Raw genomic sequence first — 12,954 nt, forward strand, 5'->3', positions numbered from 1 at the left:
GCGCGAATAGGTGACAACCTGCTCGAAGTCGCCCATGCGAACGATATCGACTTGGAGGGCAAGAAAATCGAGGGGCACACCCACACACCTAAAGAGCGTTCGTCTCTAGGCGCTTGCGAGGGGACTGTCGCTTGCTCCACGTGCCATCTAGTTATTGACGAAAAGTTCTACAACAAAATAGATGAACCTCCGTCAGAAGAAGAGCTTGACATGCTAGATCTGGCTTTCGGACTTACGGACACGTAAGATGATGATCACATAGATCTATGCCTGCGCCACTTGACAGAGTCATCTTTAGATCGAGACTAGGATGTCAAGTAATTGTCTCGGAGAAACTAGACAATATGACAGCGTGCATACCATCAGAGCATCGAGATATGAGAAATGAATGAGAACACAATATCTAATATGAAGTATGTTGAAATGTTTGATAAATGTACATAGATCCTGCTACATATGCTGGAAAATCAGCTTGGGAACTCTTTATTCGCCGTTTCTTTGTGAGATGCTTTGGTCCAAGCATAGGCTGTCTTTCCGATCACATTTCCACGCTTCAGACTTGGATCAACTTTACGACAGAATGTAGTTATGTCTAAGCAACGTCTGTAGGAAAGGTGAGACGGTGAGACGCTGAAACAGCGGAAAAAGAAAGAAGGCGTAGGAGACGCAATAATTTTCATTTTTTCTGGTAACCTTATCCGGGAACTTATGTCTTGCCCTTGCCTCTCTGTAGCTGTCCGGCCAGCTATTCAGCGACCATGAATCGCATCCAGATATGCATGCAGTAGCTGACTCCTCTCACCGCAGTGAATCATCTTTCAGGTCAAAGTCGAGCTCGGTAGGTCGATGCTGTCTCGAACTCCAACAACATCGTTGTCTCGGAGCACAGAAAGTGTTTTCGAGAGGCGTTTAATGTTTATTTCGAAAACGAGCGGATTACGTATATCGGGGCCCCCTTCGTGTACTGCATGTCACGTGCCGTGTCAGACTACATTTACGTAAAGTACACGAATACAACGCACATGGTAGAATGTTCAGTAGCATTCTCATAAATTAAGTGCTGCGTCGCGGTTACTTTGTTAATTAAAGTTCAGAGGCTAAATCATCCTTACCAATTTCCTTCAGAGCTACAATTACGTCATCTTTTGTTGCTTTCTGGCCCATTTTACGCGTCCACAGTGTCATTGCTTTATAGGCCTGCTCGTGCGTACTATATGGGTTGTCTGCCTCGATTGCGTCAATTTCGCCGTCTTCAAGGTCTAATTCTCTCGCCAAAGGTTTCCAGGCTGTGCTAAGACGGCGTGAAAACTTCCTTCTTAACTTATTTGATTGAGGAAAGGTTTCTTTTTCTGGGGAATTTGTAGCTGAAGATTGGGAACACATTTGAGAAATTTCTTTTTTTAGGCCAGCTTCGTCTGTTTTCTCACTGCGTCCGTCCGGAAGTCGAACTGGAATTCTGTCATCGATTAATTTTCGTGTAAGGGTGTCGAGAAGTCTCTTAAATTAATGATAGTAACAGCCACTGAATTTTCTGTCACTCTGCACGTACCTTGTAGTGGGAGTTGAGCCTGAAAAATTTGCTATCTCCAACAATTATAAGTGCTGTTTTTTGTCTCGAAAGAGCGACGACAAGGCGATTCTTTTCCCTTAGAAACCCAAAGGTTGGACCCTTGTTGGAACGAACAAGAGACAATATAATGATATTGTTTTCATCACCCTAGATTAGCAGATTCTAAGGAGAGCGGACAGGCTATTTTGATCTGCTTACTTGGTACTCGTCTACTGTTGCGACTCTTACGTGACTTGCGCTTTGAAACAGACGTTCACTACCACAGCAGTCGCTCTGACAGTTTTGTAATTTCTCGTACAAGGCGTCCACCTGCAAAGATTCTCTTGGCTAAAATGTTGATTTGGCGTGGAATCTTACCTGTCCTCTGTAGAAGGTTAAAACGGTAATGTTTTTGCTGCTTTCTCCACAGGACAACAAAAATAAAACTAGTATTTTCACTCTCTCTGCTTCAAATCGGTTGCTGATACTTCCGTTTTTGCGATTTTCATGCTCTGAACGGTACGACCAGAAGAAAAGATTTTCAGGAAGAAACTTACACAACTGAAACTTTTCAACCTGATGGTAGAAATGTTTAGTGATATGTAAACATCTATGTTTGTTACTTTAGAAGAGCTCTTGAGTGTTCGGTAGAAAGGCTCTAAGAGCGGTACAAACTCTTTCCTCATTCTTCTCTGTTCTTGCAGAGTGACATGAGGGTACTCGTTGGTGGCAAGACGTTCAAATGCAGACGTGTTAAAGTAAAAAGACGTCGCCAATTCGTGACACGAAACCTAGAAACGAAAGTTGACAAAATCTTATAGTTTCAAAAAAAGGGTAAGTGCCTTTGGTTTTAATTGCATGTGATCTCCTATCATTATCAGGTGCTTTACTGACGGCGTGAGCGTGGCGAGAAGATTCGCTTCAAGAATTTCACAGGCTTCTTCCACAATGATGACGGCTGGTTTGACGGCCAGGAGCAAGTTTTGGTGAATTGCTGCTCCCGTAGTTGTTATACCCACTAGCTTGGCTGATTTTAGAATTTCGTAGTACATCTTCGTGTTTCTTTCCTGCAAGTCATTTTGGGTTAGTACTAATTCGTATGTATTCATGAATTTCGAATACTGGACCTGAATCTGCCGGCAGATACTGAGGTAGTCTTTGGCAGCTTCAGTAAACAGCCGACTTGCTTTTCGATGATACGCGCTGAGCCAGATTTGGGCTAGTTTTACGCGATTGGAGGCATCAGCGATTTTGTGCAAGTTGTCTGTTTTCAAGAGCGCGGTATCTTCTTCAGCTAAAGAACAAGTTATATGAGCCAAAATAATTGCTAACGTTAATGGTATGATCACAGAGGTTTCTTCGCTTGACTTTACTGATTCTCGGTAAAGGACTGTGCGATTGTTCTTCAAAAGAAACCGATTCAAGTCCTTCGTCGATTTTGTGTCCGTAAATTCTTTTCATGTCGGCAGGGTGACCGGTATAGCTGTGAAATCGATCTGCCTCGTCTTTTCTTCCCTCGCTCAAGTTTTCAGAGTCATCAGATGGTGAGCTGGCAGCGGCTTCCTCCTTTTTAGCCGCACGGCGTAGTTTTTCGAATAGGCACTCTTTTGGCCTGTAATCTGGAACGACAATTCGACTGAATTCTTCGTCAGAAGGCAACCACTCTTCCAATAAGTTAGCAAGGATAACAAGGATATGCGTATACTCTTCGTGATCCTAAAGCAACAGGGATTTCACTTTATTTGTTTTTTGATTAGATATAGTGCAAACTTATACCATGTTCTTCTTTAGGAACTTCTTCATTGACGACTCGTTTATTTTTAGTTGCGAGTCTTGCGCTTCCACAAGACTGCGAATTTGATTTTCTGTTGCTTGATCAACAAAAATTTCTACGCTGAAGTTATTTGATTTTTTCAAATTCCTTCCGCAACGGCGCAATCTAACGACCAAAGCAAGTGAATTATATAATAAGATGTGCATGTGTTATTGTTACCTTGTTTTCAGCTCTTTCAGTCTGAAAATAGAATCGAAGTGAATTCGTCGGGCTAGCCGTTTGTTCCTCAGCTTTTCTCTGTGCAGTACGACGCTTAGGCAGCGATCTTCTAGTTGCGGATGTGACGACTGGCCGACTCGAACAACGTTCTCGGCATCAACGAAATCGCAGCAGAGATTTAGGAAGTGATCAAGAGATCTGTTTTTGTATGCCATTACTAAAATTGGACCTTCCGGCAGGGTGTTTGCTGAGAGCAGAAGTCGAGTGATCATGACGCCAAGAAAGGTTTTGCCCGTTCCGGGAGGTCCCTGAGGAGAAAGCGGAGGGTTGGTGACTAAATCTGTATATCATATTCTATATGTATATACCTGAATAAGTGTGAGGGGGCGAGAAAAGCAGCTCATTACAGCATCAATTTGGCTTTGGTCCAGAGTGCACCGATCGTGGTACTTCTCAGTTTTAAGTTTTTCTTCTATTTCCTTTACAGGGCAAATCAGTTCATCGGACTGGAAGTCGTTTCCATAGAACAAAGGCATCCAGTTGACTGTCGTCGTACTGCTGATATACTGAATTTTCTCTGGCTCTGGTTTCAAACTAACGAGTGCGTCCCTAATAAAAGTAAAGGCATATAAGAACACATCGAAGGAATCGGTGATCTTTCATACTGAAAAGGGACTTCTTCAATGCGCTTTCTTTGCAGAGCGTCTAACACCGGCTGATAAGCGCGGTAGAACGCAGGACTTTCGACCATGACAGCTGTGGTCGACTCTTGAATGCGAGAAATGACGTCTGCGTCTGTCTCGTCGTTTGCCTCAGTGCAGAAACGTACGTATAATTCGTTCTAAATCAGAGAACTGATATTGCTACAGTTTTCTAATAGCAATTGCGGTTTTCGTACCTGATTCAGCAAATTGGTCTGTTTGCTTCGCTGACTGGCAATTGTTGCCCATATCAACTTTTGGTCATCAAAATTCCCGGTGAGACTGATGCATACGAGATTTTCTCCCTTTAGGGCTTCGCTGTCATTCCAATTAATTTCGAAAAGTGGCTCAAACTTGAGGAGAAAGGCCATGCCTCTTCCATTAGGAAAAAAGTAAATTCCCGTCGTTGCTACGATTTTGTACAAGTTGTACTTTTTCTTTTCGACGTTCACAAGTTTGGCAGACCGAATCACGTCACACAGCTGCCCGTAGCAATCCTTTCGCAAGAGAGTAAAGTACGTTTCGAAGTAGTCCTCTACCGATTTATAGGGCTGTTTGAGACGAACGTAAGGCAAGTCCGCAAATAGATTGTGATTCTCTTTAAAAGCAATCCTTAGCTCTTTTGGGGTCATAATCAGAGGCACGCTGTTCCACGGTTGGGCATCGAAGTCGTCGTCTTCTTCGACTTGCTGATGTATCAGGACCGTCTCGAGGGTGTTCCATAGAAAGTCATTGGACTCGTCGCGACTTAGACAGCGAGCAACGTGTTTGATTGCTGGACGAAATATGTTTGCTTTTCTTGGTAACAGCGCTACGAAATTTGACACGAACTTCTTCAATTCTAACATGAAATCTTTTTCATCAGTTTCTGTCGTGCAACAAGGCAGGAGTGTCTCTTTGAGAAACGCTGGCTTTGCAAAGGATAGGAAAAGGGACTCCACCGTTTCCCTGTGTAGTGTGGTAGCCTCTGAGGCGGCTATTTCATTGGCAAGGTGAATGGCTCGCATTAGTCGAAGCGCTGGCATTCCGTTGTCGTTTCCATACAGAATGTACCTCCAAATAGGAAACGAATTCGTTATCGTCAGCAGAGAAGAAAGGGGATCGAGTTGTCCGGATAGATAATCGATGTAATCATCCATTTCTTTTGAAGTCATATTCCCATACTTTATTACTTTCAGGTCATGCACTTCTGACTCGCGAAGTCGAAACTCGACTTCGTCTCCGCAATGGAGCGACAGGAACTGAAGAGATTTATCTAGAACCGCAAATGCTTTCGAATTCAGTGGGAAAGGTAAGCTGCCCAAATCTTTTGGGTTTCCTGGCTGATAAATGAAGCCTTCGGTTTCAGTTCTTGCCAGAAGAACACCACTCTCTACGGCGGAATCGTACCTCATTTCTTTCAGTACGTCGTCGATGTGGCTCTTTGAGGATCCTTCAAGTTTTTCATCTTCGAGCACAAGTGGGAAAACGGGGTCAACGCGAAACTCGGGCCCTGAAAAGGTCCGAACAACGACATCACGTTTGCTCAGCTCGTCCAACGACAGCTCGGTCCCGGCCAATATGCCAGCGCAAAAGGCATCGGCTCTTTTTTTCCAAAGCGGATCTTCGCCACTTCGGAGTCGATCTTTCTTCTTGGCTCTAAGCTTTTCTGGAATCTGTGCGTACGGGTCGCAAAGAACCTCGTCTATCTTTGTCCAAGTCTTCTTTAGCTTCAAAATGCCTTCAGAGAAGAATTTCTCTTTCAGAGTCGCCTTGATTCGATCCATCCTATTAGTTTTGGGTGGGGTCTCTAGAGTACACCGCCCCCGCGTAGATGACGAACCCTTTCGTGACGTCTTTCCGCTTTCTATTTATCAGCCGGGTACAGTAGACTACTGTACTGCGCATACGTGCATGGCAGAACGGCTTTCTTCACGAGGAAGAAGGCCTCCAAGGCCTCTGTACAAAGCTAAGAAGCCACGAAAACCCTGCAAGTTTTTTCTTGAGGGATCGTGCAGAAAAGGCCCCGAGTGCAAGTTCCTTCACGACGCCGGTAGAAAAGGACCGCTAGAGCAAGCCGGAGCCGAGAGTGGACGTCGTCCAGGCGAAAAAGAAATCCCTGTACCTAACTACCTGGGATATGTCTCTGGAAGAGGCAAGCTAGGAGCGACGCCTGCACACCTAACTCCTCATCCATCACTTTTTTACTACCTGTAGGAACATGGCTGAATTGCGCGGCAAAGCATCATAATGTAAAAGCTAGAACGGAGAAGAAGATGATCTACGTGGAAGGATCTGATGCAAACGTCGAAGAATTTAGGAAAGCTGTGCAAGCCAGAATGGTCAGCCTGTTAGAAAGATGGGTGACCGCCGCAAATCATTTACCTGCACATGTAGGATGACATGATTAAATGTTACCTGCCGGTGCCTGATAAAATTGCGATGCCTTACATTGTGGGTCGACAAGGGTCCACCCTTAGGCTCCTACTTAGCGAAGATAAGGAAGACAAAGACACGTTTTGCTGGCCATGCCTGGAACGTGGTAAAAAGGTGCACCCGTATTGTTACCACGTCTTATCTGTCAATATTTTTAAAGGAGATAAAACTAGTATCGTCTTCTCAGCCCAAAATAGACGTGGTCATTGAAAAAATTAAGATGCGTTTGTTTACTACGGTAAGCCGGGGTGCTTGATACGTAGTTGAGCTGTTGAGCTTGACTCTACTAGACGCCAGTTCTCGACGGAGTGACCTGTTATGATAGCAGAAAATCCGTCATTCAACTTTGCTTTCAACCGCACAAAGGCTATCATTCTCGCGCTTTGTCTAGACGGCCACAGCACACGTTGCGATCGACAGTGAGAAAACCAGTAAAAACTGCATTAACTAAATAAGTTAGAATCCAAGGTATACGATGAAGCGCATAGTTCTGTTGAGGAAAGCGACGAAAGTATGCTGGAAAAAGGCATAAGCAGTTTGAAACTGGAATCCTCTACTGAAAACGCATCATATCCTACAACCTTTAGGAGTAAATCGGAAAGGTGCAATTTGAGTTAAATTAGCTGAAAGCTTCTTATACATAGTCTGCTCTCTTTGATAAGATTACCACCCAGTGGTCTTATTCACAAAGAGAACCTTTTGTTTGTTCGCCAATGCATATTTGAAAAATTGCAAAAACTACAAAGTTATGAAGGCCAAATCAGACTTGAAGCGAGGTTGGTCTTGGTTACATAGTTTTAATTGTTCTCTCCCAGAGCGTCGTTTTCAGAATTGGGAAGTTGCTATGGACAGACGTTCCACCGGAGATTGCGTCCTCTGAATATGACATATTAGAATTTGAAGCGGACATCGTCTCTCTGTTGAAGTCTTCTTTTTCTACTTAGTAAGTAAACGTGTTTTATTAGATTTTTACTGCTAGGCAATGTTTTAGCATATCAACTTCTTCCGAAGAACTTACCAGCGATTTGGGTGAACCATCCGTGCTGGATACGTATGACTTCAAACTGTCATCCCGGGAACACCGGCGTCTGGATCTGCGCTTGGCTAAAACAGATGATGGGCACCTTGACTTGTATGCTGCTTATAAAAACGAAGTAAAAGTATTTGTCGCGAACTGGGTCTTTTTGGAAGGGTATGTGCAGTATGCGTTTTATTGCTGTAGCTAAACAGTTTTTGCAGACACCACGATGTACGACTGTCACTCAACACTCGCGACCTCATTTCAAAGGCTGAACCGCTGGTTCAGGAATTTGCGAAGACAATAAAAATTAGGTGGGTTTTAACGGTTCTTTACGTTCAATGTTGTCACTTTATTTATAGCAGAGATGGTCAGCTTAGTTTTGAGATTATTTCTGGCCTTCGAGTCGACTTCATCAGACACAAAATTAAATCCAGTTACCTCGCCGATGACCTGTGCGTTGAAGTTGCTAAAGTGGAGGAGTTTAATGGTGCAAGGCCAAAGTACGAAAGCGCTGAAGGTGGTACAAGAATCACGGCAGACTTTGCATCATCTCCCTCTCACTATGAGATTGAGGTTAGCTCAGAAACGTAAGAGGGGATGTTTGCTATATAGTTACTGTATTGCACAGCTTCAAAACTTGTCTTGGTTTGCGGAATTTTCTTCTTCTTCCCCAAACACAACTATGGAGGAATTTTTCAATATACTGAAGTGCCCCATACCGTCAAAGATGACACCGCCAAAAAAATGTTGGACTCCAGATGGAATAGTCAGTAAGCTTCCACACTTTATGGAGATGCTAGAGTGCGTTGTAGACAGTTTGAAGCCTTCGCACGATGCCTGACTTGTAAACGTTTTATCAGCGGTTGGGTAATGTCTATTATTGGAATTCAATTGCTGTAGCTGAACCACGGATAATAAAATTTAAAATTTTATTATCCGTGGCTGAACTCTCCTCAAGAAGCGTCGCTCTTAAATCATAATTCCTGCACGTCGTAGGCTAGCGATGTTTTTTTGGACTTTACAGCAGACCCTGTTGTTTTGCTTTTGTTTTTAGAACGTAGTCCTTCTATGCGTTCTTTCGTTTGCAGTGCAGTCGACACATATGTGCAGTCGACACATGATGATGATCATCATTATTGCTAGCTAGATAGCTGCTCGATAGATATTTCAAACAGTTTAGGGCCAAACGCATATAAGGTTTTTTACTCGTAACACCAGTTTCTTCAATTTAAATCATAAATCTATTTATCTTACTTAGTGACTAAAAAGCCCCGCCACTACCAGGCAAGAGATACGATTCTCTTCCAGTGACGCAATCTTGGCTTTAAAAGTGTCGATTTCGTTTCCGACAAAATCATTCTCGGTAAAGAGAAATCATCGAGACGTGACGTCATTGTGACGTTCATCACTGACATCCCGGTTAAGCTCGCCGCCGTAGCGTCGCTTTCGTGTTCTAGGCAGCGATCATGGTTTCAAATCGACCATTATATGGTATTCCGAACCGGTTGGATGACTTTTGCGTGACGGGTCTCCCTTTCGGGGTATGTATCGCTTTCGTTAGACGCGAGTAGGCTACATGCGAAACGACAACTTCATTCCGACGCGTCTTCAAGCCGAACAGGAGGCGGTGACCCTGATCTGTCATGCGAAGCATAAATCGAACGCCGCAAACAATTTTGGCCAAGTGAGATTATTGATTCTATAAAAAAATTGGGGGGGATAATTTTTTATCCAGGCACAAGGTCTTGGTGACTTTGACTAATGAAGTACTGCTATGCATGGTGTCCAACCCAAGGGAAAAACGGAATTTTTTGATTGGAATACGAAAAATCACAAACAACGTCTCGGCGGCTTCGCAGTCACCCTATTCCGCAGTCTCTACATCTTCTACGAACGACACGACCAATCGGCTTTAAGCAAGAAAATATTCAAGTAAGATTCCCACTTTCAAGTGCAGACACACGAACACTTAGAAAACGCGTCAAAAAGATTCATTTTGACGTCCGTTTTGTGTTGACCAAAATTGGCCGCTCACACGGTAAATTTTCTTCGTTGGGTCAGCCGACTCGCACCAGAGCACCACAGAGGTTTGTCGTACATTTCCCCGCACGTAGTTTACTCGTTCGTTAGTTCCCTTGTGCTCGATATGCTGCGCTCGCTTTGCAAACAAATCGTCTCGGCTCCTGTTTAGTTCGTCCGTGCTCGACAATCTCACATAATCTTCTCATATTGCAACGATTGGCTCGCGAAGTGCAGATTAGACCGACTGTACGTCCGTTCTAACGCTCGTTCCGCGCTCCTACTCTCTCTATAGGATATGGCGCACTTTTTGTATCATTTACTCGCGTCGTCTGATTTGTGTGTCGACGGCGATTGGAACATAGGCAATAGCGTTTTGCTCGTGTGTCGCGGTCTCCTTCAGACTCATCATATGCACGGGTACTGTACACGTCGCGATTGAGCCTCCCGGGGGGCGAGAGACATGTTTCCTTTTAGAATTAGGCGATCTTTTGCTTCTCATTGCCGAGAAATTTTCTGATATTGGTTCAACGATCTCTACTAGTAGCTGCTTAGAGGATTAGGGACTTTTTCTGCTATTAGATATAAGGGATAGGGCTCGATTTTATTATACGATGTTGACAAGCATGTCAAGTGAAAACGTCAAATAATTTCCAATTGGTGCGAAATCTTACGTTGAGTCTTTTAGCTCCATCGTGTTTTGTCTCTCTTCCCTGAAACGGGCACGGAAGCTTTGTCTACGTTGAGCCAAGGTTAATAAATAATCGTCTGATTAATGATTATGATTATTAGAGTATGTCTATAGGCGATTTTCGGCTCCTTCTTATCCCAACTTTGCTACAGCTTGAAAGGTGACCTATGACCTATAGAGAACTGACTCATTCTTCTACGTCACTGCTCATCGTGCAGAGTGGCGAAGCCAAAGACTAGACAGTGGCGAAAAACGACTCGTCTCGCATACAAGGCATTCATACGCGTAAAAAGAATAGCTCTGTAACGGTTGCTTGCTTGCTTGCTTGCTTGCTTGCTTGCTTGCTTGCTTGCTTGCTTGCTTGCTTGCTTGCTTGCTTGCTTGCTTGCAAGAAAATCCTCTTTTACAGATATTGCGTACAGTTCAACGCACATTCACGTACCGAGAGTTTTCGGTTCCGGCGTCGCGCTACTTCTTTAGCAGAGACTGTCATGTGACCTGCACAATGCTGAACCCCAGAAGAGACGAATTCCCGAGCTGGTCTAATTGTTTTTCTTGTCTTGACAATTGAGATCAACGACCGCATCCTACAAGTCTTTGAATATGATGAAAGTTACGTGTCTCGAATTGGGTTTAGCGGCGGGCGTGGCTGCTTGCGTTGCCCTGACTTGGATGCCGTCTCTTCTATTTTTCAGCTGGAAGAAGAACGGAAACATTCCTGAGCTGGTACCGCAGTGTTTTCTTTTCTGTCACTCGATTTCTCTAATAGACGCGTCTATATTCCTAGGGCAACTCCAGCTGTGATTACACGCTTGCCATTAATTTATCCGTTGTTCTTGCTAATTCTTCTCCACAGATTCGTCTCTTTTTGATAGGAGCTGTGGGCGGTCGAGACGTACTTCGTCTCAACGCCGTGCAACTGAGAACAGCTTATTCGATTTTGGGAGCGGACGAATTTCCTCTTCGGGATAACGTGACGCTTTCTCCCGAACAAGTGTTTCGTATTATTCGTCTTCTCTCACCCACTTCATCACAATCAACCTCTATTAGTATATCATTTTAATTATATAGTCGACTTTTGACGCTCTATTTTGCCAAAGGTGAAAACGTGACGTGCAACTAAGATATGATTATTGACGAGGAAAGAGGCTGTTGCTACTTCTCTTGTAAAAGTTGGAAATGGCTCGACGAATCCTTCACCGTTGCTGATGACGTTTTCTTCGGCATTAATCTTATAATTGGAATTACATCGCTCCTTTTGACCACAGTACTGACAGTCAAAGCCCAGTCAGAGTAAGAAAGCACTCAGCCAAATACACACCCGACATGCGTACGTACATAGGAGAAAGTTTCCCTTATTTACAACAGCAGGATACATTTTAATATGCACCGTTACTCCAAGTGAGTCAGAAGAGCGTATCCCCTTTTTTAAAATTAGATTCCCCCCTTCAGTCTTAGTCGAAGCTGTTGGAAGGCTCTTGGGTAGAACAGGGCGATCTGCTGTGACAAAGATGATTTGTTTCAAGTTCTACACGAAAACGATTGCTTCTACACTATTTTTATGGGTTAGATTATTCCTTAGCCGATGTACGCCTGTTTCCTTTATCTGTTTTAGGCGTTTTGGAGCGATGGCTCTACCTGGCTGCGGCCCTATGGATTTCGTGTGGTTTTATTGATTTCTGGTTCATGTTCTTCTAAAAGGAGAGAAATTTGACCGCTGGTCGAATCGAATTCATTTTGCTCAGTCTGTCGGTGTTTGGAGTCTGAGTGGTCTAATGGCTCTGATTCCAGTTTTTGCAGAAGGAAGAGGGTCTTACACTAATACGTTCCTTACGTTTTCTAGCTTTGGTACAAGGAGAGATTTGGACTATTACTTCTCTACACTGCCTTCGCAGTTAGCTCTAGCACCTCTTGAACTCTTGTTACCCCATTTGGTCTACACACTTCGCAAGAGGGTATACAAAGACTTTCACATCACGTGATATTCTATTCTATTTATAGAGCATCGAGAGAAAAGCGCTGATGGTTGCCGGGAGAACGGGATCGGGTGTTCACGTTCGTGAACTGAAAGACGTCGAACGTCGATTCCTCTATCTCTCTATCAGTATCTTCGTCATGTCCTTATTTATCTTTCTCAATTTCGCCATCGATCAGTTTGCTGTTAGTAGTGGCAGCATCGATTTCGATGGGGCTCTCGTCGAGTATGTGACTTGTGCAATGCTGAACCAGAAGACGAATTGCGACAAAGTTTCCGCACTGCAACGACTACTTTATGCCAGCATCACCTCACGAAGAGTCGCTATTCTAACGAGCCTACTACTCATAACATATTATTTAAGTTTTGACAGAAACGTCAGAGCCGTGTGGAACAAGTGGTGCTGTCGTTGTGGAGCAGGAAGCACGACACCTGCTACTAGTAGTGGCACACCGCAAAAGAGCAATACCTCGGAGACCACGAAATTATAGATTAGTTGCTGTTGCACCCACGCAGGATTGTTCAGCTAAGCTGTGTTGTCGTTTTACGGTAGCGTGCACCTTACCTACCTACATATCGTGTTATATACA

At 43.9% G+C, this 12,954-nt stretch overlaps 2 protein-coding genes across 3 annotated transcripts; one reads left to right on the forward strand and one right to left on the reverse strand.

Moving 5' to 3' along the window:
• Nucleotides 1–895: 895 nt before the first annotated feature.
• LOC136193140 (uncharacterized) lies at nt 896–6,037 on the reverse strand. Its single transcript, XM_065981942.1, has 13 exons — nt 4,441–6,037; nt 4,208–4,383; nt 3,911–4,151; nt 3,543–3,850; nt 3,326–3,488; nt 2,899–3,265; nt 2,677–2,843; nt 2,392–2,616; nt 2,173–2,340; nt 1,928–2,125; nt 1,769–1,879; nt 1,550–1,717; nt 896–1,497 (listed from the first exon to the last, which is right to left on the reverse strand). Exons 1-13 carry the CDS (start codon nt 6,007–6,009, stop codon nt 1,084–1,086), a joined length of 4,275 nt encoding a protein of 1,424 aa, XP_065838014.1. The 5' UTR covers nt 6,010–6,037; the 3' UTR covers nt 896–1,083.
• LOC136193142 (uncharacterized) lies at nt 3,287–12,952 on the forward strand. Of its 2 annotated transcripts, XM_065981944.1 has the most exons (36): nt 3,287–3,500; nt 3,554–3,727; nt 3,782–4,160; nt 4,243–4,367; nt 4,423–4,635; nt 4,699–4,814; nt 4,861–5,045; nt 5,109–5,235; nt 5,290–5,370; nt 5,422–5,534; nt 5,592–5,900; nt 5,953–6,023; nt 6,101–6,377; nt 6,440–6,564; nt 6,620–6,772; nt 6,819–6,896; nt 6,949–7,077; nt 7,127–7,260; nt 7,321–7,434; nt 7,488–7,601; nt 7,650–7,850; nt 7,898–7,990; nt 8,039–8,252; nt 8,308–8,876; nt 8,938–9,170; nt 9,241–9,363; nt 9,415–10,450; nt 10,504–10,549; nt 10,608–10,691; nt 10,799–11,115; nt 11,177–11,438; nt 11,490–11,682; nt 11,732–11,790; nt 11,842–11,954; nt 12,005–12,344; nt 12,391–12,952. In XM_065981944.1, the coding sequence occupies exons 13-24, from the start codon at nt 6,137–6,139 to the stop codon at nt 8,518–8,520; spliced, it is 1,809 nt and encodes a 602-aa protein (XP_065838016.1). In that variant the 5' UTR covers nt 3,287–3,500; nt 3,554–3,727; nt 3,782–4,160; nt 4,243–4,367; nt 4,423–4,635; nt 4,699–4,814; nt 4,861–5,045; nt 5,109–5,235; nt 5,290–5,370; nt 5,422–5,534; nt 5,592–5,900; nt 5,953–6,023; nt 6,101–6,136; the 3' UTR covers nt 8,521–8,876; nt 8,938–9,170; nt 9,241–9,363; nt 9,415–10,450; nt 10,504–10,549; nt 10,608–10,691; nt 10,799–11,115; nt 11,177–11,438; nt 11,490–11,682; nt 11,732–11,790; nt 11,842–11,954; nt 12,005–12,344; nt 12,391–12,952. The 2 variants fall into 2 exon arrangements, with proteins under 2 accessions (XP_065838016.1, XP_065838018.1); XM_065981946.1 differs by lacking the exons at nt 3,287–3,500; nt 3,554–3,727; nt 3,782–4,160; ... (8 more) ...; nt 5,953–6,023; nt 6,101–6,377 and having other exon boundaries at nt 6,502–6,615; nt 6,690–6,772.
• The last annotated feature ends 2 nt before the right edge of the window (nt 12,953–12,954 follow it).

This window comes from Oscarella lobularis, chromosome 11 (genome assembly GCF_947507565.1).
Source record: "Oscarella lobularis chromosome 11, ooOscLobu1.1, whole genome shotgun sequence".
NCBI classification, from domain to species: domain Eukaryota; kingdom Metazoa; phylum Porifera; class Homoscleromorpha; order Homosclerophorida; family Oscarellidae; genus Oscarella; species Oscarella lobularis.